The sequence below is a fragment of the Sitophilus oryzae genome, unplaced genomic scaffold (assembly GCF_002938485.1).
Source record: "Sitophilus oryzae breed Bouriz unplaced genomic scaffold, Soryzae_2.0 scaffold_111_pilon_pilon, whole genome shotgun sequence".
Lineage (NCBI taxonomy): Eukaryota > Metazoa > Arthropoda > Insecta > Coleoptera > Curculionidae > Sitophilus > Sitophilus oryzae.
The window spans coordinates 3771882-3795959 of NW_022145749.1; the positions used below are offsets into that span (position 1 = coordinate 3771882).

The window sequence follows — 24078 nt, forward strand, 5'->3', positions numbered from 1 at the left end:
TTTCAATAGTCCGGACACTCTCTAGAACGGGCACTCCAGCAATCCAGACATGGCTATTATTCGGGCATTTTAAAATATTTGCCACCGAAATCCGGGCGCAAAAAAAAATCATACGCAAAATCTCAGAATTTTCCAATCTGGACAAGCAGAAACGTTTACATTTTGTTTATGAACTGAGTCTATATTTCTACATTGGATTCTAGAGCGGGTTAAACGTAACAGTTCCAATCAAACGAGCACATAAGATTCTTAAACTCGACGAAAAATCTAAAATATTATAGTATCTTGATTCTGGAAAAAAACGCCAAATTGCGGAACACATTATGGTTTCAAAATCTGCAGGGTTTGACATCAACAAAAGGGATAAAATAAGAACTTTTATATCAAAATAATTTCAAAGGTTAGGTAGGAATGCAATTATCCGATGACGTATATTGTTTTAAAGGCAAACAAAAACAATTAAAAAGAGAATAATAATCTTAACTATAGTCAAATTTGAACTATAGTACATCCAATGGGGTGACAGGGATACTTGTGTCTCATCATTTTAAATCACAAGTAAATTGTATGTATCTGTCATTTTTTGGATATTATCTGTCGGAATCTTCTCTGAAAATAAGTTTATATGTTTAAATAAATACATTTTCTTTGTTTAAACGAAATTAATCAAAGTGATCCCTAATTCGTTTTGACTATTTTATATTAATTTTTACATAAAATAGAAAAAAATTACATACTTATCTCTTAAAAGTGAATCTAGACCGACTGTTGGTTCGTCTAGAATTAATAGAGGAGGACTATGAACAATGGCACACACAAAAGAAATTCTTCTTTGTTCTCCACCACTGCAGGTTGTTGTAAAGCTGAATTGACAATTAAAATAATGTCAAAATATTATTGTATTATTAAGTACATCGCTCAATATTAAAACTTTACCAGTTGCGAGGAGGAAGCTCTAACAGGGTTGACAATTCTTCAAATCGATTTGTTATTGAAATGGTATCCATATTTGCTAATCTTCCAAAGTAGAAAACTGACTCTTGAATGGTATATTCAGAAACGAGAGAGATATCCTAAAAAATATTACAATATACAGTATGATCGAAAAAAACGGTGTCTAGTTGGCTTGTAAATGAACATCAACAACCTACAACCGGTATACCGGTTCCAACAATTAGATCGGTCGGACCGATACTGAACCGGTATACCGGCTGGACCGGAAGACATAAACGAATAAGCCAAACTGACCAACTTCTTGTTCGGATAAAAACCGGGATCGCACAATGATCAGGAACGTTCGCGAAAACTCACGAATAGTTCGTCCCTATAGTCATGAGGGACCGTTCACTCTATTACAACACTACTTTTTCTGATACATCTTAATAAATATTCATGAAGGATGCGACTGTGCTTATTATCTAGATCGAATAACTCTTACTTGAGGCATGAATCCAATTTTATGATAGAGATCTGGGTCATCACGAGGATTTTTCCCAAAAACTTGAATTTCTCCACTGTCATATTGTTTACGGCCAATAATGCAATTTAACAGTGTTGTTTTTCCACAGCCACTTGCACCCAATAAACCATATCTGTTGAAAGTGTAAAAAATAAATTATTTTTGTCTGCTATTTTACCGTTGAAAGTGCCATATGAAATGAAAACGCAAATATTTGCAAAACCGTTAACATTTTTGAAATACTTTAAATACAAAAAATGTTCATTTTTTCATGGTTTAAAGTTACGATATTTATAGGAAAGCCCCAAAGTACAGACCCACTATAGTAAATACCTAGTACCTATACAGTTTTGATTTGAGGACATTCCTTGTATTTTTAATAATTTTTTTTTAAAAGGCTAAAAAAGTTTTTTTCTTATTTATTTATTAATATCTCTGAAACTATCAAAACATATTTAATAATATCCTAGGATTATGTAAAGTGGTCAGAAAGGAAGCCAAAAATGCTACAATATACAGGGTGTTCCATTTAAAAAAATCATCCCGATCTACTCAAACTTTTTTGAGCCACCCTGTAGAAGTTAAAATATTTTTCTGATATATGTACATCCTAATACATACTTTAGGTTTGCACTTAAACAAAATTCCTACGTTTTTTATTATAAGAGCTACAGATGCCCGACCAGGGGCGTAGATAGGTGTATGCTATGGGGGTGGTACTATGATTAAGTCGCAAAAAAAATCACCGTCGGAATTTTTTTGTCGAATTAAAACGACGGCGATTTTTTTGTCTTCAAAAAGATATACAAACATAACACAAAAATTAAAATATAGATTTGTAAATAACATAAACAAAAATGAAACAACGACGTTTATTAGTTAATTTTCTATAAACTATAAATAAAAAACTCTAAACTATCAAAAAAAACTATAAAAACTATAAACTATAAATAAAACTACAAAACAAAATCAAGTTTTCTAGTACGCTGTTTGGAAAACCTATCAATAACAGCATCAACAATTATTTCAATATCTTTATGGATATTGATTAGAGTTAACCCCACTAATCTGTCCTGGCCAATAAGAACACTTTGTGTGCTTTTAATTAGGTCGAACATATTATAAACGATAAATCAACATAATTAAAAGCATACAAAGTGTTCTTATATGTCGGATATTAATTAAAAAAATCCTTTCATAGTCAATAACTATTTCAATTCTCGTATCTCGTCAAGCGTCAGAGGGGGGGGGGGGGTACTGGGGGACAGTACTATCTACACCCTTGTGCCCGACGCACTATTGTGGGACCCTGTATAATATTTTTGCTAATTTACGAGTTTTATCATATTACTTTTTTGTAAAACTGTAAATGTTGCGAAATCCCGAACATAGAGCATTTACTACCCATATTATGCATAAGATGCCCTCATACCATGGAAAATTTATGCAACGCTGAAAAAAATGCCATAGACGTTTTCTGATCTTGGATTATAGAATTTTATTTTATTAATTTCAGTTTCGAATATTCACCAATGGCAAATATTCAGTTAACTTCCCAATCTACATCTAACTATATCCTAGTTCTAGGTACTCGTAATTAATTTTGAAGTGAAACTTCGCTTTACGCGCGATGGTAAAAATTCAAGGTCGTGACACACCACGACCTTGACACGACACGGCCTTGACACACGAGCTAGTGGAAAAAAAAGTAGTAAGGATCGCGATAAACACCAAAAAAACATTTGATTTACAGCTAAGAAAAGCATTATAATAAACTTGATACTGTACCTGTGTACCAATATCCTCTGGTTGTATCCTAGGAAGTCAATTTTCATGCATATTTTTATCGATAGGTTTGTAGGTTCTAAATAACGGTCTAGAGGTCTAGAGGTAAAGCATTTAGCTCATTTGCTAGCTCAGAATTATAGCCTAAGAGCTGACGACACACAATGGTTCAGAATTTGAAAAAGCTGCTCATAGATGCCAAAGTTCGAGTTGCAAATTTACTATATTTAACACATTTATTATTGATACCAGACCTTAATCTACCTTCACATAAAATGGTTTTGACCAATAACGCATAAAAACATATTTACAGCATTTTGCTTATCTTGTTTTGTGACCTATTTTTAAAGATTTGTGAAATGCAGTGTTGAGAAGTGGATTCATTCGATAGTACCGCATTGGAAACAAAATATTTTTCTGTGTAGAATATACCAGTATGGGAAGACATAGGTAAGTGTTCATTTTTATATTTTATCCTTTGCAATACATATGTTACCGGCAAAAATATATTGAATAAAAGAACATGTTATAATTTTTTCAAATTTTAAATTTAAATTCATAAAACTTTAGAGGTTTGCGAGGACCCACGTTAATTTTTTCACAGAAATATTCTGTTCAGTAATAGGTTTTTACCGTCCAAATTTCGTACCCCCCTGCACCCCCCTTGCGCAGTAATAATTATTATTTAAAGTAACAAAGTCAAGTATTTTATTTAGTAACTGTTCCAAAACTATTATGAAACGGAAAATACTCTGTGTTAAAATACCTACTATTCTCTTTGTTCCACTTCTAGGTTTACCTTTTTGACTTTCAGGTGTAATCACACGCCAAACCGTTTGCGCCAAGTTTCTAAAAATTAATAAAATGGATTTCAAAATAGAAAGGAAATCGATATAGCAAATGACATTTGTGTTTTTATAAACGAACGAGTGGTTCGGCACAGCTAGGTAAGATCAAATAATTTTTAAGTGGTTGGGCACACAGATGGCGAAGCAGCAATTATTGTTTGGATAAATTTTTGGCAAGAAATAATGTCTGGCTAAGTCAGCCGATTATTGAAGAGGAAGTAGAGCTCATGGATTTTGAAGAGTCTGGTCCATCAGCAAAAAAACAATTTATTGAGTTATCCGTTTTCCAAAAAACGAAAGTCTAACGAAACTCATGAATACGAGGATACGATATAATTTTTAAATATTCATAATATTAATTATATAATTCATAATAAATTATTTCACACTTAATTACTATGAATTTTCTTGAGAACATGATTGTTTATTTATTTGTTGAAATCCCCTTTTGTAAAAGGTAAAATAAACGTTGTTTAGTTCTTTAATTGTTCCAAAAAGTTTTATAATATTTCATGTCTTTCAAGTTGCCTAATTTATTAAAAATCTTACTTTTCATTGTTTTGCCATACATCTGATTACACAGATATTTTCTACGTAAAAAGTTGTTTTAAGAAAGTTTTGACAGATATCAAAAATTTTCATAAATAATGAAATTACATGGTGTTTTCAAAAATGCCTCTTTTGGGGTTTTTCTAAATATCTCAAAAACCAAAAGTGATAGAAATAGAAACACAAACATAAATTACAAACAGAATTGGCTGAAAACTTTCCCTATTTAACCATTTTTATTATCTCTAGCAGTTTCCGCGATCGCAATATAAACATCAATTTCGGACACTGTATAAATAAAAATTAGTTAAGTATAGGTTAAAATACTTTTTTGATACCTACTCTTATAATAAATTATAGTAAATATTCATAAATTTGCACATTATCTTTAAGAATTCCCAATTTAATCAATAAAATATCCAATGAGCAGCTTTTTCAAATTCTGAACCACTGTGCGACATATTTAGAGAACATATATTTTAGGCAAGCTACACAGATAACAGAACTAATTTAGATTGGCGACTCTCGCCCTCCCGCCAAAACATGTTTTACAGCGACGCTCGTGGAGCGTGCGGGTACTAAACTTCATTTGCCGATATATTCAAATCGGAATAATTTTACAATTTATTTTCAAATACATATCTTGAATAATTCAAAACTATAAAGCAAGTTGCAACTACTGTTTTGATTACTATTTCATCAAATATGAATAATTTGCAACCTACTTTATTGTTTTGAATTATTCAAGATATGCATGTAATGTAAAATTATATGTTAATAAAAAACAGAGATTTCTTTTATATTATTTTATTTAGAATTAAATATAAAATATAAACAAAATATCTACCAAATCAAGTCGATTTACTGCTTGGCACCACATTCTTCTCATCTATAAAAACAATAAAAAAATTTTTTAAGTACCTAGTATAAAATAACAGAATATAGAATATTTACTAAAACAAAATAATGGAAACACTACACTTTAGTAGAATTTAATATTTTTAAAATGAGATTCTAAGACAAACTTTTAACTGAAATGGACTGAATTAAGATATAATAACATAAAAATTAAAGGTAGATTCTTACCTCAGAGTATTTTGGTAGGCAATGTGTTTTCACATCTTTACTAGTATTTCTACAGCCAGGAACACCATAACAGAATACCATTTTGAACAAATATATTGGAAATTTATGCTAAAAAAACACCGAATCACACCACTACAGTAACGAAACGAACAACACGAAAAGCAAAACACAAACTGACAACTGACAACTGACCACGACCACGTGCGACGCGAAAATTGTGTCCGATCGACAGTTTGGGGAGTGGGGCTGACCAGCTGACGTCTGGAAGCGATAACAGCACAATCCGTGGCGCGTGAATGTACTAAAAATAAAGACCTGTCAAATCGCAGGAGTGCCCGCCCCATGGCAAGTTAGAATAACTAAAAATGTATAGTTTATTAACTGGTGAACCCAGAATCCTAAGTCTGGCTGGGGGGTATTTCGCTACTGCGCAACCCATAACATTTGCAAAAAAATAAATCTAAAAAACATTCTTTAGGCAACTTGAAATTTGTTTATTCTTAAATTTTAGCATCTATTTAACCTAGAAATAAGTATGCCAGACTTTTTTTTCGGGTTTAAAGTGTAACCCGACCATTCCAAATATGTTTAATTATTATACCTGGAAAACATACTTTAGGCATTCAAAAATTTTTACAGCGTATTTATTAGATGATATTAAAAAATATGTGTTAATTGCCAGACGAATTCAATGAGATTTAATAATTGCCAGACGCGAATAAAGATTTTAAATGAGCGCGAAAAGAAAGTCTTATGAGTATCTATAAGCGCGAAAAAGATAGTTTATTGAGACCCGGTCGGCAGCCGATGCGGCTGACGTAACTGCATTTTGGAGTAGTAAAAACTAAAAAAAAAACTAATATTGAATAAATAAAAAGAAACATTTATTAATAAAAATGTATGATTGAAATCCTTAATAAGAAGACTTTTTAATCTAAGTATTTTGTATCTGAAAGAATAAAAAGACGAATAATTATTTAAAAATTAGCATAATATAAAATATATTTTTTTCAAACGTCACAAAAGTATAATTATTATTATACTTTTGTATGACATATTATATTATTATTAATTTTTGCGACCTGATTGACAATATAAAAACGTCATTTTAACGCCTAAGCATAAAAGTAAAGCACTTTTACTTACTTTTGAATCTATTTAAAAAGATTAACAATGGTACTTTGATAACATTCCAGAATACTTATTTTTTTAGCACTGTACAGGGTACCCTTTTTTTTCGGGACTGCATTTTCTGGTAAAACCACTTCTTTAAACTTTAAACCATGTTGTTGGCGCACTTTCAAAAATTCTTTGCATTTTTGTAGTCTGCCTTCATCAAAAACAATGACTTTGTCACTAGTAACTTTTTTACAAACTAGACAACTTAAATGTTTTTTATCCATTGTGATTTAGTAGTTAGTAGCGAAATTAGTAATTACTAAAATATTTATTTGCAGTAATTATTCTAAACTATTTACACTATGCACGTCAATATTTAATTTATAAATACATATTTGTACATGGTAACTTAATTCCAGCAAAATAATCACTGAATTAAAAGCCTGCAAATAATTGAAATGAAACCAAAAAAAAATTGTTTTTATGAATATTTGAAGTACTCCAAAATACTGTTACGTCAGCCGCATCGGCTGCCGACACGCGACGGGTCTCAATAAACTATGTTTCTCGTGCTTATAGATACTCATAAGACTTTTTTGTCGCGCTCATTTAAAATCTTTATTCGCGTCTGGTATTAAATCCCATTGAATTTGTCTGGCAATTAACACATATTTTTTAATATCATCTAATAAACACGCTGTAAAAATTTTAGAATGCCTAAAGTATTTACAGTAGTAGTTACACTTACTTACATTACAGTAGTTACACTTTTTTTTTAAACCCGAAAAAAAAGTTTGGCACACTTATTTCTAGGTTAAATAGATGCTAAAATTTAAGAATAAACAAATTTCAAGTTGCCTAAAGAATGTTTTTTGGATTTATTTTTTTGCAAATGTTATGGATTGCGCAGTAGCGAAATACCCCCAACCCCCCAGCCAGACTTAGGATTCTGGGTTCACAAGTTATTAAACTTTATTTTTTTTTGTTATTCTAACTTGCCTAAAATATGTTCTCTAAATATGTCGTCAGCTCTCCGGCTATTAGAATTATTAGAGTTAAGCAACTTGCATTTTTATTGGAAGACATTGTCATATTTGTTTCAAACCAATATAATCAACGAAAATATTCTTATAATTTAACAAAATTGCTTGCTGTAAACCACTATAAAGCTTGTCGCCTACTTGTCCGGCACAGCACGGACCGTAGCTGCCCGTCGCTTGCAGGCGACAGAGACCTTGGTCGACCACTTTTCCGGTGGAAACCGGCAAACCGTCACGTCGCGGTCGTGTGCGAAGATCTTTTTATTTTAGTTGACATGTAGCAGTGACAGAGTCACTAGATGTGAAAGCAGCAGTTCTGATGAAGAAATGTAGCGGCCGACATTTTTGGCGGAAGAAGAAGAAAAGAAAAAGAGAGAAACATGTGGGTCCATCCCATTAATCAAAAGATGGCTGAACTCGGAGAGTTCCATCATTTATTTAACGATTTAAAAGAAGACGAAAAGAAATGTTTTCAATATTTTAGAATGTCGCCCAATAAATGCCTAGAACTGCTTGATATTTTAGAGCCTAATTTATCATTTCAAAATTCCTCATTTCGAAGAGCAATATCGAAAGAAGAAAGGGTTGCCGCAGGACTGCTTTCTCGGACTCAACAACAACCAACAACTGCCAAAATAACTGCAAAACAAATATGCGATCGACAGGCTACCACGAGTTAATGCAGGCCACCGCCGACTCCGCGCACACTTGACCAGCCCGTCCCGGCACGGGCCGTCGTTTAACGGGGAGAGTCGGAGAGCTCGAATCTGTTCCGTCGATGGACTCGCCGTTCCGTGCCGTGACGGGCTAATGTGCGATAGTCTATTCATTTGCATGGTTTTAATCCTATTCGTATTTTGACGGTCCGGAACGGGACGGGACGTGACGGCCAAGTGGGCGACAAGCTTAATACGAATTGCTAGGTTCATTTTTTTTCTCTTCTTAAATAAATTTAAGCGTTAACATTATTAAGCATTTGCATAGAGGTATGTATTTTTGGTGGTATTCGTATTTGTACAGATTACAGAAATAAATTGAAAATAATATTTATATTAAAACAGCTCTGTACAGGGTGTCCCAGGCTGAGCGTGCATTAGAAGTTTCTAGAGAACTACATCATCTAGCGCTTAAGCAGGCAGTATTTATACTATAGGAAATTCAAATAATTCGTTTTCAGGCAGGTGGAAATAAATTGAATGACCGTTTGACACTTAATGTCAAAGGAAGCTAGATAAAATCAAGAGAAATATACGTTTTCAAACTCAATCTTAAATAACTTAAAAACGATTCATTTTAGGTATAGGAACATTTATAGTTAAAAAGTAATGAATTGAAAAACCTTTTCATTAGTGAAATAAAAAATGTCGGTTTCGAGTTTTAATCACTCAATTCCGTGACAGCTACCGCCATTATTATATGAGATTTGAACAATTTAATTTTTGAAATCGATAGGCACATAATATCTTCTCTTTATGTCACAGTGGCTGTGGTAATCACTAAATTTGACTTTTAGGTTATACACATTTTTTTGACAAGTAGTTTTTTTCGTCCAAAAATTTTAAATACTATTTTTCTCAAAAACGGTTAATGCTAGATATAGAGTGTTTAACATCAATATTAATAGAATTTTACAGAGAATTTAAGTATGTAATAAAAAATGGGGACACCGATTTAAAATAAGAAAGTTGCTGTCAACTTCCGGTATTTCCGGAAGTGCCGCCATATTGAAAATATTTTTAATGGATAGATCATAGATAAATGCAACAAGTTTAGATTGGAAAGCCCGTAAAAATTTTAGGTCGCGAAATTATTTTGGGTCGCGACCGTTATACGCGATCTGGCGCTGCTATAGCGGTCGCTAAGAAATGGCTAAGAACAACGGCAAACAAAAACAGAAATAATTTTCTCTTGTCAAAGTCAGAATCTTCAAATATCATAATAATCTTTCAAAATCTAAACCGCTCTCATTAAAGAAATTCCTAAAAGTGTTTATAGTGTCCATTTTCAAAGTAATTATTGCTATCTTGTGAGTTTAATTCAAATTTTATTTATTCCAACCGGTGATAATTGTGAAAAAGTGGCATTCAAAACTTAAAAAGCTGTGCTGTGTACTGTGAACTGCAAAAACCATCGTGGATCGTGGCATAACGTCGCCGTCGGTTTCCAATGATGTTTCATAGGTATTTCATACATGCGTCCTTATATAAAATAAAGTTTCTTGTATGCAACACACTGTATTTTATTTATGAAATTAAACGAAAATAATAATAAATTTGAATAAACAATATTTGGCGATATAATTCCGGAAAAAGCCGAACCGCTCCGAAATTTTCAAAAGTTTTGGGTCGCGACCGTTGCAAGAATAGCGCCAAATAGTGTTTACATTGTCCTTATGGGCACTTTCCAATCTAAACTTGTTTCATTTATCTATGGGATAGATCTCGTTGTAAAACAATGATGTGCAAAAAATCTCCGATCTAGTGTTTAAAACCTGTTTAATAGCTGTTAAAAGATTCACTTAGCGCCAAATATGCGCACATCATAGTGCACACACTGTTTTTTAATTAATATGCTGGTTTACTTACATTATTCCTTTCTCTATGCTCATGGTAAGCTCATTTAATACGACACTTTTATCATACTTTTTCACTAAATTTTTTACATAAACTACTTTTTCCTGTTTTTCAGTCATTATAAGATGATTCTCTCTCGTTTTTCACCAAACCACCACGTTTAAATCCACTCACTCAACTGTAATATGTGCATATGAATACTCCATACAATATTTATTTTTATTTTTAATAGTAGGAGATGATGGACAAAAGTAGCACCTTCTATGTATATAATTATCCAAAAATAGTATGAAAATATGAAGTAAGTTTAGTGAAAAAAACACATACGTAGTAGATGGTAACTAATAATAATTTCTTATAATTAATAAAAGTACATTTCCTTTTTAGGGTTGCGTACCGTTTCAAAATATTGCAAATACAATGTAGAACAAGGGACCTGTTTATAAAAAATCTTAGAAATGAGCAATTTTAACAAACATACTTTTGGACTAGAGAATTTTTATAGTCATATCTCACTTTGCCTGATATTTGTTTTTGATTAAGTTATGCTCAAATCATGCAAATTTGTAAATCTATAAACCTAAAATAAATCTCCGTCCAAAGAAGAAAATGAAAAAAAAAAGATATTTTGATATTTTCACAAAGAAATATGATTTTTTGTGTAATTAGTCTATTAAATTATTTTACTCTACCTTCCACTGAATAATTAATATTGTTTTAAAATCTTATTAGAGATAATTATTACTGATATAATTATAATATATAGGTAATAAAAATAATAATTATTGGTAATTAACTAAGAAAAAGCAAGCTGACGTAAAGCAAACTTATTAAAAGAAAAATGCCATCGAGATAACACAGAAAATGGATTGTAGTTCTTTAAATTTTCTTATGTATATCTTTATAATATTCTTATGCCATAGTCTTAATTACTAATTAAAAATATACAAACACCGCAAATTTTATATCTAAATGCTTTTTATATGTATATAGGTTCATAAGGTCATCCAAAATTAGATCTTTGGTATGTGAACATTGATATAGTAATGTTTTTTTAATTTCAGGTTGATGGCCAGTTCTTTCTAAAACAATATTGGAGTGATAGTCCTTTTCCATTATATTAGCGACTATTTATCTGTATACCGGGTGCGGTCTCAAAAGTGTTCTGCTCACCCCTATAACTTTTATTATTTTTTCAGATTACAGAACATGACGTAAATTAGGATTGATTGACGTATTCAATTAGTTTTGGTCACTTCGTGTTTCACCGGAAATGCCTACAACTTTTGATTTTTAAATAACACATTCGGTATTTTGTTACTTTATTCGATACTCTGAATAGAATGACATATCATATGTCAACTTTTGACATTTTCGAATATGGTTTATTTGAAATTGCAACATGGGGTTCATAACGACAATTTGACTTGAAATACCAAATGTGTTGTATCAAATGATTCGTTCACCCTCGTTCCATTTGAAAAAAATGAGATATGATCACAAATACGATTCGGGCATCTTTCTTTTAACTGGCCAGGACAAGACATTAAAAACATTAGACGATCAAATATATTTTTCCATGACTCCTTGATAAAAATTAGTGTTTTTAACACAGCCATGGCACTCTAGAATGACATTTAAAACACAATTTTGTTTTAAGAGAAAATATCAAAAGTGGACATAAAATATGGACATTTTCTATCGAAGAAAGTAAAAAAATACCGAGGGTGCCATTTAAAAATCAAAACTTGTAGTCATTTCCGGTGAAACAGGAAGTGGCTAAAAACGTCATATACCAAATTGTGTTTCTTTTGATCTGAAAATCATTTTTATCTTAATAAATTAAACGTATAACTTACGCCACTTTTGAGACGCACCCGGTATAGAATCAAAAGCTGATTCTTAGCTGATTTGAATATCCGTCAGTTGACTGTTCCCGGCCAAAAAATATATTTATACACGTTATTAATTAAACCGTTTTTTTAAACTTTTGAAGCCATATGATGCACGAAAATCTCCATTTTTACTAACAATTTCTAATGAAATAACCGGGCTTTTTAAGTTCTATAACGTTACATATTTTCGGTTGGACATTATTTTTATATTTCTAAAGAGAGTATTGATTCAATAAACATTTTGATCGTCAGACATGGATATTAAAGATCAGAAGTGAACTGATTTACACATTCAAGTTCAACCGTTCCCAAGAAGGGAGAAATGCGAAAGACAAAGCAAGGAGACCGTGCTATACTAGGAGTACGTTCCACTAAGCACTCATAACGTTCACGCTCAAGATCGCGATTTTTCCCGTTCCATTGGCTTGCGAGCAATCATAAACTCAAGTGGAATGGGTTATGGAGCGTTTTAAGCGTCAATCCTGTCAATGTATGTAAATAAATAGTAAACAATATAGTCAAAATCACAGAAGAGAATTCAAAATATCTGTCTCAAAAAAAGAAATCAAAATGTCCTTGGCGACAGTTGGATATTTGGTGCATCGGAATGTGTCTGAAACTTCTTCATCTAGTTCAGACGAATAGTGGAATGCAATTTTACAAAATCGCGATCGTAAAAAGCGCGTAAAAAGGCCACGTATTATTGGCTATGAGAATCTATGAAAATTTTTATGTTAAGTCGGTAATCTTTTGTCTAAGTTTTAAAAATTACGCCAAAATTCCTCAACGTCCACTTCGATCCTAATATTCAGATGGGTCGTTGTGAGCTCGGCGTGAGCGAAAATAATGACGTCATTAGTGACGTTTTCGCCGCGACCACAATGTCCGCGATCCTCATGTGGAACGACCGAAGGCATATTTTAATCATTATGAGCGCTTAGTGGAACGCGCTCTATAGGTCTGGTCACTTCATCTGCGTGGTCTGTATTTTAATGCATGCGACAAAAATAAAAATAAATGACCGGTTGACAGACAGAGAGACAAAATAAAAAGCTGCATACAGTGTTGCCGGTTTTTACGTTTGTAGGAAAATGTGTACAGAAACAAACTATTTTAAAAACTTTCATGTGTACTACTGAACTGAAGATAATAATATCTAAGATAAATATAATGTATTACAGCTGTAGTAAAAAGAGTTACTAATTGTGAAAAATAAAGTTCCAACCCTAGATGCAACACTTTTCATAAACGCCTACTCGTGCGGTTTGAAATTTTGATGCAAAATCCGGCTATACGAAGAATAGGAATATAGAAGAAATGAATCAACCCAACTTTTATCTCTTTTTAATACATTTGATTTTCTACTAAGCTGTCTACATCACTGTCTTACACGTTAAGATCCAAACCACGCAGTTTCGATGACCAGATCGGTATAAATGACAAGCCTTTTTAGAGAAATGTTCCGAATTATGGAGGTAGCGTTCCGAATATAACATCACAACAATTAGGATGCTCCGGTTAACGTGTGTTCGGATAAAAGACGTTGCTTGGTATAAATTAGTATAAATAGTAGAAAATAAAACACTACATTTCTGTTTATGGCCTTTTAATAACATGGGTAAAATAAATGTATAATTTCAAAATATTGATCTTAAGCTTTGAACAATTTAAAAAAAAATAAACAATAAAAAAGTAATTTACAAAACAAATAAAAAAATACCGATTCTGTGTATATCCTATAACAAAACAAGACTGTAATAATACTTATTATTTGGTGGCGGCGTGAATAGCATGGGCGAGATAGTCTACATTTTTACTTGTAACACCTGCCATTGAAATTCGACCATCTTTTGTAAGGTAGACACTAAATTCTTTGATTAATTTTTCAACCTAAAAAAGTAAAGTAATAAATATCACAGTAAAAAAGAATAACCGAATATAAAAAAATATATCTATTTTACTTTTAAAAATAGCAGGTTAGTCGTGACTGACTAAGTTAAGAAAAAACTCAAAATTTAAGTGAGGATGCAGTCAATAATCACCACATAGGCTAATAAAACTACTTTTTCAAATTTGTCAAGCTTCCGAGAATTTTATTCCCATCATCAGGACAGTTTGACTGAGTCAATTAGCAAAAAAACATCCTTTGCACAAAAAGGCCTTAAAAACTAGCATCGTATGACATTCGACTACAAGGACATTTCCTTTATAAAATATTAAAATACATATCCAACGATATTACTTTTCTTTTACACACAACCAAAAAGATTTTTATTTAAATTTAATTTCTACATTGTTATTTCGAGCTCGATCAAACAGTGACTCCAGTCACTGTAGTCAACTATTTTAAAAACTTTCATGCCGTACTACTGAACTGAAGATAATAATATCTAAGATAAATATAATGTATTGCGGCTGTAGTAAAAAGAGTTACTAATACATACGATGCTAGTTTTTAAGGCCTTTTTGTGCAAAGGATGTTTTTTTGCTAATTGACTCAGTCAAACTGTCCTGATGATGGGAATAAAATTATCGAAAGCTTGACAAATTTGAAAAAGTAGTTTTATTAGCCTATGTGGTGATTATTGACTGCATCCTCACTTAAATTTTGAGTTTTTTTATTTTACTTTTATATTGTTCAATATTATTATAATTATTCAGTAATTAACTTATATCAGATGAGTGCGAAAAAATTAGTTTTCCTATATAAAATAGGATACAGAGTGTCCAATTTTGGTAGCAATTGAGGGTTTTTTCACTTTATTAAAAAATATAGAACCGTGCGGTTTATGTAAACCTAACCTACTTTTTAAGTGCAACTTATGATGCTGAAAAAAAAATTATTGAATGTAATACCACAAGATGTTTCGGGATTACCGAATAATACTTTTACCTGACACGAAATGCGTTACCCGGCAACACTAATCCTCCTTCGGAGTCGTAGTGTTGCGGGTGACAAATTGAGTGTCAGGCAAAAGTATTAGGTAATCCCGAAACATCGAGTTGTATATGAAATAAAGTACATATACTTCTTGTAAAATCTTTCTTTTGCCATTTTGTAATAAGAATTGGCAGGATATTTTGTGGAACTGACAGAAATGACTTCTGAATTAATATTTCAAAAAATGACAATTACAATATGGCCACCGAGCGATAATCACTTAAATGATTATCGCTTATTAATCACATCCTTCTATATAATAAAAATATACATAGAGTTGTATAATCACTCTTATCGCTTAGTTTTCTTTTTTAAAGTGATATTAAAGATGTTGAAATTTAAGGCACTCTGTATCTCAGTTGTCTATGTAAAAAAATGTGTAAAAACGACTGAAGAACTAGAAAAAGGACACCCTGTATATTTGTCAAGAGATGAATAATGTGTTAGTTTCTCAAAAATATACAGGGTGAGTCTTAAATAAATGCAAATAATTTCAGGGCTGATAGATCTCGATAAAAGAAACATATTTTTTCTCTTTGCCGTTTTTTAAATAAACAACCAAATTTCCAACGCAAAGCAACATAACCGAGTTATTCTACTTTGAAAATTTCCAAAAAAAATATTTTTTTTTAATTTTGAGAACCAACCACTGGATCTTTTCTGGGTTTTATTTCTTGTAAATTTAATCTATTACCTATGTAGCCATATCAAGAAATTATGTTTTTAACTAAAAACTAAAAAAAAATTCAAAAAATTCCGAATTTTCAAAGAATTTTTTCGCGAAAAAAATCTCATAATCGTGTTTCTGGGGTCGAAACTCACCCTGTATAATGTACACAGTTTAAAATAAAAATTATAACTGAAACAAAATACCGTATGATTGAAAAAAAACAGCGTCCAGTTGGCTTGGAAATCAACATCAATGACCCCCCCCCATTCGCAATATAATTTACACATATAAAATGACAGCGATCTTCATTTCCATTTTTTCTTCCTTCATATTGTATTTTACATAATTAATAATATTTCAAACAGGAAGTACTTCTAATAAATATACTGGGTGAGTCTTAAATAAGTGCAAATATTTTTAGGAGTGCTATATTTCGACCCCAGAAACGTCAATGAGGCTATTTTGGAATTTGCTATTTGGAAAATTTGGAATTTTTTGAAAAAAAACTAAAATTGAAGAATTAATTTAAAAAAGACGCATCGTTTTTTTATTCGCATTATTAGGTAATGCAACAAACCTCAATGTTCAGCCTCAGCAAGGTGCAAATACCTGCTTCTCTGATCATAACAAGGGCTATGAAATCAACGCCCACTGTATCAATGGAGGGCCTTCTGAACATTCCGCCTCTTCACATAGTGATCCAGGCGGAGATAAGAATTGAATATCGACAACAAAGTGCGTTGTGTCTGGGGAATAAGACAGAAATAGGACACTTAAAGATGGATAATTCTATTGGGGGACATGTACTCCAAATGAGATCGGACTAAGGGACCCTTACCAAGTGACATTAGCGATCTTTATCAATACTACAAACCATTCAAGGTGAATAAAACGGATTTACGACTGTGGACTGACGCAACATCGGAATTATAAGATATGACGAACTGTATGAAATATGAAAATAAGATATGAAGATATGACGGAACAGAAGCTGGTGTATTCGGGAAAATAAAAGGGCAAGAGTTTTTTTCCAATAACAAGGGGCCGTCCTCTGTCGGAAACACTGCGACCTGTGAGGCCTAGTGTGTTTATCCCCTTTATATATCTGCACCTATTCTCCTAACCCTGTGCACTGCACTAGCTTATGCGGGTCCTTGACAGGATTGGAGCATAGTTCCTCCGGTTCTAGCCTAGCTTTCCCAAATAAAAATGTCGTTTGCGATCCAGAGCCACGCAGTGACATATTATGTGCTCCGCTGTTTCAGGATCTTTATCGCAGAGTCTGCAGCAAAGACTTCCTTGATCCAGGTTGAGCTTGTTCAGGTAACACTTGACAGTCATGTGTCCTGTCAAGAGGCCTGTTGTAATCTGCACTTTATTCCTGCTACGCATTAGCAGTTCTTTTGCGGTTTTAGAGCTAGGCCCTGGGATAAAAGCCTAGCTGTGTCTGCGCCCCTGTCTGTTTCTCTAGTGGACATTCTGCTTTTCTCTGATCCAGAGTTTTAGTGCACTACGGGCCATACATTTGGGTATTCCCAGTACTGGCTCTGGACCAAGATAGAATGACGATGGTCCTTGCCTAGCTAGCTCATCGGCTTTTTCGTTGCCTTGGATGCCGCTGTGACCCGGCACCCAACAAACAGCAGGAACCACCCAACAGAAGAGCTTACTCAGACAAAAAAAGCTTACTTACCCAAAATATATGTAAGGAGGCACTTGACTTCTACCTAACACAAGTATTATCCGGACCTGGATACTTTGAAGCTTATTTGAAACGCTTCCAACTTAGAGATACGGATACTTGTCGTTACTGCGAACTGGTTGACAATGTCGAACACACGTTTTCCATTGCGCGAGATGGATCTTTATTAGACATGCTGTAGAAGAGAAAGTGGGTAAACTAACATCAGATAACCTAATCAACACCATGCTGAAGAACGAAGTATTTTGGAAGGAAATAAGCAAAATGGCTAAGGAAATCGTTATGGAAAAAGAAGAGAGAGAGAACGTATGATCCGATAGGTCCAAACCAGCTACATAGAACAGAACATCTACATAGAACCCTCCTTCTGAAGTAATGCTAACGCGGTTCCAGAAGGAGACACAAAGGTTCTGAGGGTTGTTTTAGTCAGTAAGAGTCTGACACTACTTCCGTTGTCTTGCCAAGTGCCCATGATGGTTTTTTTCCCTCAGAAAAAAATTAAAGCGGCACTTAATGCGCTTATGAGCCCAAAGGTATCGTCGAGGCTCGTCTGGGAATAATAATAATAATAATAGCTCCCGTATATAGCGTTTAACGCCTTGGGAGTAGCAAGGTACAGCTTGCCATACTAGAGCCGTTCGGTATACAAGGAAGGTAATGTGGCTAGCACTACGCTTCAACCGCCTATTATTACCTCAGGATTGTGAATCCCAAGTACTCATTTAAGGCTGAGTCGACCTAGGTACCCAAACTATTTTTATTTTTAATAAAAATAGTCGACTGATGAAATTCCGGGTGTGGGATTCGAACCCACTACCTTGAGATTGGTAGACGAGAGCCTGTACCTCTACGCCACCGGGCACCTTCGTCTGGGAATACTTTATTAATTTTTCCCAAGTACTCATTTAAGGCTGAGTCGACCTAGGTACCCAAATTATTTTTATTTTTAATAAAAATAATCGACTGATGAAATTCCGGGTGTGGGATTCGAACCCACTACCTTGAGATTGGTAGATGAGAGCCTGTACCTCTACGCCACCGGGCACCTTCGTCTGGGAATGCTTTATTAATTTTTATTAAATTATTTTGCGGGGCCATAGCGGCATCCAAGGCAACGAAAAAGCTGATAAACTAGCAAGGCAGGGATCTCGCAATCCAATCTTGGTCCAGAGCCAATACTGGGAATACCCGCCGTAAAAATCTGGATTTGAGAAAAGCAGAATGTGGAGAAATAGACAGGGGCACAGGCCTAATTCCAAGACCACAAACAAACTGCTCATGCTTAGCAGAAATAAAGTATGGATTATAACAGATCTCTTGACAGGGCATATGGCAGTCAGGTGCCACCTGAACAAGCTAGTATCAAGGAAGTATTTGCTGCAGACTCTGCAATAAATATCCTGAAACAGCGAATATATAACACTGCGAAGTTCCGGATCGCAGTGATTAAATCTTAAATCACAATAGATCTTTAAGGTCGCAGTGATTAAACCCCATCTCACTCATTCTATATTCTTCATTCTACAACTCAGATACATGAAAACTGCAAGGTTCTATCTTATAACCTAACTAGAATGGGACATTCTGTACAATATTCATAAAAAATTAATATTAATAATTTGAATAAATGTAAAAAATTCAATTTTACAAATGTTAAAACTTACTTGTTGGGCATTCATTCCAGTAAAGCAAAACATGCCAATTTGGTTTGTAATATGTTCCCAGTTTCTAGACGATCCTTCTTTTTTCAGATTATCACGGAGTTTGGTTCTTACGGAAATAATTCTATCTGCCATTCCCTTAACTTCACATAACCTACACATCAAAAAGTATTTTAAAGAGAATTAATGCATAAAAATGTGTAAAAACTTAATAAATGATTTTTTTAACTCAATAGTAAAAAGTTTTCCCGTTTGCTGAGAATTTTTTGGACATCCTGCTAAATAGTATGCAGAGAGATATTCTTACCAATCAGATCTTAGTTCTTCATCGCCGAGTATTTCTGATACAATCCTAGCTCCATTAATGGGGGGATTGGAATAGAATGCTCTGATGAGAATTTTAAGTTGAGACATTACACGGTCAGCTTCTTCTTTGCTTTCGCCAATTACACTAAATGCGCCTACTCTTTCTCCATACAGGCCCATATTTTTAGCAAAACTCTGAGCGAGAACTATCTTGTGTCCTTCTTTGACAAATAAACGAACCTGAAAATTATTAAAATACATATACAGTGTCACAGATAAAGTTCGCATCGCATGATTTTTTTATGTATTGGTTTAGGTAAAATTTGACTTGAGCCATAGTTTCTGCGTTGAATTAGATTAAAAACATAAGAAATACATAAGAAAATTTACTCTATGCCCTCGGGTATCTGTCAAATTTGTCATTTAAGGTAATAAATGGGTAAAAAACAGGATTCCTGACCAAATTTCGCAAAGCTTTATTTGAAAAAGTTGTTTCTTTTTTAATTTTACACAAATATACCAATGTTCAGTCATCTAGATGAAACAATTTATTCATCATTTTAGCCAATAGCAGCCGATTCTCGGGATATAGTCAATAATAACTAATAGAAACGCGTTTGTCATTCAAATATTTATCTAGTACTTATATATTTAATTCAATTATTTGAATAAATTAATAGTTTTTATGTAAAGTTAAATAACCTAACCGAAGAAGTTACAGGCCTCGAAAAGTTAAATAAAAATAATATATTTAGTTTATTTTTAAGAAAATTGGTAAACCGTTTTCCTGAAATTTGGTACTCTTACACACATTTTAATGCCCAAGTGAATGGCGATTGTGAAAAATTCCGTAACAGCCCTGAAAGGGCACTTTTCATTAGGGTAGAGAGTACTACTGATGGTACTTCTTTTATCCTTATAGATACAGTAATTTCAGCAAATGATATAAAAAGCTAGAACCTTTTTACGTAAATCAGGTGCTCTTCGTTTAATTCGAAAAGGTGTACGGTTTTCACGATATTTGCGTTAAAAAAATACGATGCATCGATTTTAGTATTATTGAAATGATAAAATGTAAAGAAATTTTAAATAAATTAATCTTCCATTTTAGCTAATACTAAAATGGAAGCATCAGAACCTTTTAACGCAAATATCTTGAAAACCGTTCACCGTTCCAAACTAAACTAAGAGCACCTTTTTTACATAAAAAAAGTCCTAACTTTAATGTTCATTTATTGAAATTACTGTATCCATAAGGATAAAAAAGTACCACCAGTAGTAATCTCTACCCGAATGGAAAGTACCCTGTTAGGGCTGTTATGGAATTTTATACTATCGCCATTCGCTTTGGCATTAAAATATGTGTAAGAGTACCAAATTTCAAGAAAAACGGTTTACCAATGTCCTTAAAAATAAACAAAATATATTATTTTTATTTAACGGGGCAACGGCCCAGCTACGTCGAGTCACCGGTTCCCATTAGAACACCGAAGTTAAGCGACGTAAGGCGATATTAGTGGATGGACGAGTGACCGGTTCGAAACTCTGTATCGTGCCATTGTCCAAAAAAGGCAAAAGTGTAAAATCTATTGACACACACAGCTCATTCACGCCGGTTCGAGGCCAGATGATCGGTTCGGATTCCGCGTAAAACAAAGTAGGCCCCGTCCAGATTAGCCCTGGCAGCAAAAAGGAGACGTTAACTGAAATATTTACTTTTTTTATTTAACCTTTCGAGGACTGTAATTTCTTCGGGAAGCATTTTAGGGCATACGTTACATAGGAACTTTTTGTTTTATTTTTATCTGTAGAATCACCTACCGAAATTAGATACACTATTTTTTGACACCCTATCATCCATATATCAATCATTGTTAATCATTTCTATACAGGGTGGTGACAATTTCGATGCTCAACATTGGCATCTCAGAGACTACAAGAGATACGAATTGGGTTAAATGGGCCAAAAGTTGCATAATTAGATGTTTGACAAACATTTATGAAGAAAACTCCGGTATTAGTTTCGGATTTATATAAAAAAAAGTGAAAATAATACTTTTATATTAAATAACAATATCTTCAGAACTATTGTATCTATTGGAACTTAAGTTGGTAGTTTTATATTTTTGACATCGGCCAATTAGATGCCGTTTTCAGAAAATTTTTAAGCCTTCTAGATTTCGCACAACAACAGTCAAGATTTTGTTTTCTTATGGCCGCCATTTTGAATTTTTATGCTCTTAGATAGAGTGAAAAAAAGTCTATACGGTGGTATCTAATTTTTATTCATTATTATGTAAATTCACTAAAAAAAATTGTTTTTTCAAAATTCGCCGAAGATCAAGTCTTGGAAATCCAATCGACTCTTTATTATGTCAGCAAGTATTTTTTGTTTATTCTATTAAGTGTCAAATCTGGATGCACAAAAATGGTATTTTACTAAGAGTGAGTCCCAGGTGGGACCCTCCACTGAGGCCGCGAGGGCCTATTGTGGCTCAGTTTCTACAAGCTCTTTAATAGAAAAAGAGCATTAAAGTTCGCCCTCAAGACCCAGCCTTTTAACATAGGCCGTTATGTCCGAGGGTGATATGTCTTCTAGGTCTGATAAGTCTAGCGTGGGTTTGCCAAACACCTCAAACCTGGTCCTGCCCCCCAGCGGGCAGGCACACATAACGTGCTTCATTGTTTCGTCATCTTCCATACAGAGTCGGCATTCGGCGTCTTCCACCAGTCCCATCCTCTGTAGGTGTGATCTCAGCCGGCAGTGGCCCGTGTATACTGCAGTAAGCGTACGCGCTCCGTTCCTACCAGCCTTTAGGAGTTCATCTGTTCTACGTTTGGATGGCCCTGCTAGGATTGTTTTGGCATGTTCCATTCCGGGACTGTCATACCAGTCTCGAAGCGTTACACCCCTAACCCATTCACAGAGCCTATCTCTTGCGAGATTTTTTGGTACGCTAAGTGTCGGTTCTGGGCCCACGAATGGTGAGCTTGCACCAGTTTTGGCGAGGGAATCAGCACGTTCATTTCCCTCTAGGCCGACATGTCCCGGTATCCATATTAGCGACACTTTGTTTCCATCTCCTAATATATTGAGTAGTTTCTTACAATGAAGAATCGTCCTGGACGTACTTTTCGTTGCCTCAAGTGCTTTCAACGCGGCTTGACTATCCGAAAATATGCTTATTGTTTTCCCGGTATATTGCTGTTCTACCAGCAGTTGCACACAGGTTTCAATCGCATATAGCTCAGCTTGGAAAATAGTGGTGTGTTTTCCAAGACTCTGGTAGATCTCAGTCTTTGGACTGCTGCAGTAGATTCCTGTGCCAGATCCTTTATCGTTTTTGGATCCGTCCGTGTACCAACACATTTCCGCAAATAATAAGCCGTTTCTCGGCTTATCCCATTCGTCCCTATTCGGAAACGGGACGTTGTAGGTGCGCGTCAAGAGTTGGATTGGAGGTGTGAGATCCGAGACCATTCCCAGAATCTCATCCGATTGTAGTTCGTCTACTAGTCGGTTTTGTATGAACATGATTGTTCCTTGGCTCTCTCGTGCCATATTTAGAAACCTATATGTAGCCCATCTCGCCTCCCTCTCCAAAATAATTTGAAGAGGAGGTAAGTCGAAATAGGGTTTCCATAGCTTTGACGGCGTAGAATGAAAGGCACCAGTCACCGCTAAGCATGCTTGTCGTTGTAATTTTGACAGTTTATTCTTTGCCGTTGTTTGGTTGGCTTTCTGCCACCAGGCAACTGCGCCATACGTGATAATAGGTCTGATGGCTGTCACGTATAGCCAGTACATATTTTTGGGGTTTAATCCCCAGTTTCTACCACAAATTCGGCGGCATGCCCATAGAGCATAGCAAGCCTTTTTTGATATTTTTTCCAGATGGGAGTTCCAGCTAAGTTTTTTGTCCAGGTTTAATCCTAGACAAACTTCCTCCGCAAACGGAATTGTCTCACCAAGAAGAGTGGGCGGTTTTAGTTTGTCTGTTTTCCTTCTTCTGGTGAATGGTATGATCACGGTTTTCTGTGGGTTTACACTTAATTGTTCCAGTGTGCACCAGCCGTGAATTGCATCTAAGACTTCCTGTATTTTTGAGGAGATGTCCTCCTCTTTGTGTCCTTTTACTAGGATTACCAGGTCGTCCGCGTATGCCTGTGCTTCAACCTCGTATGCATCGATGATTGCCATCAGGTCATCCGCTAACAGGGTCCACAGAAGAGGAGAGAGAACTCCTCCTTGCGGGCATCCCCTGCCCGGAACAAACCTGACGGACTCACCGCTGAGCGAGGTCGTTACTAGTACAAAAATGGTATAGTAGAGTTCAATACAGATCAATATAGAACCTAAAATTTCATTATCAAGAATGCCAACCTAATTAAATGAGGATTCTTTTGTGATTTTTTTTCTGTTAAATGTACCAGAATTTGTTAA

The 24078-nt window shown here is 34.2% G+C and overlaps 2 protein-coding genes and 1 long non-coding RNA gene across 5 annotated transcripts in view; 1 reads left to right on the forward strand and 2 right to left on the reverse strand.

The window, feature by feature from the left end:
• Positions 1 to 10648, reverse strand: part of LOC115884089 (ABC transporter G family member 23-like) — a 45861-nt gene extending 35213 nt beyond the window's left edge. The window contains exons 1-5 of one of the 3 annotated variants that reach the window (XM_030902584.1): positions 4984 to 5106; positions 3248 to 3395; positions 1439 to 1592; positions 937 to 1073; positions 738 to 863 (exon numbers count right to left, since the gene is read on the reverse strand). In XM_030902584.1, coding sequence (XP_030758444.1) covers positions 738 to 863; positions 937 to 1073; positions 1439 to 1592; positions 3248 to 3294 — 464 coding nt within the window. In that variant the 5' untranslated portion in view covers positions 3295 to 3395; positions 4984 to 5106. Of the gene's footprint in view, positions 1 to 737; positions 864 to 936; positions 1074 to 1438; positions 1593 to 3247; positions 3396 to 4014; positions 4091 to 4983; positions 5107 to 10471 lie in introns of those variants that run through there. The other 2 variants (XM_030902577.1, XM_030902588.1) reach the window with 2 other exon arrangements.
• Positions 10294 to 11112, forward strand: LOC115884105. The gene is made up of 3 exons (XR_004050499.1): positions 10294 to 10495; positions 10575 to 10760; positions 10847 to 11112. It is a non-coding gene; the product is annotated as an uncharacterized LOC115884105 (long non-coding RNA).
• Positions 11113 to 13943: 2831 nt separating this feature from the next.
• Positions 13944 to 24078, reverse strand: part of LOC115884112 (aspartate aminotransferase, mitochondrial) — a 37181-nt gene continuing 27046 nt past the window's right edge. Inside the window, exons 4-6 of the mRNA XM_030902605.1 lie at positions 19636 to 19874; positions 19332 to 19482; positions 13944 to 14244 (exon numbers count right to left, since the gene is read on the reverse strand). Coding sequence (XP_030758465.1) covers positions 14122 to 14244; positions 19332 to 19482; positions 19636 to 19874 — 513 coding nt within the window. The 3' untranslated portion in view covers positions 13944 to 14121. The remainder of the gene's footprint in view (positions 14245 to 19331; positions 19483 to 19635; positions 19875 to 24078) is intronic.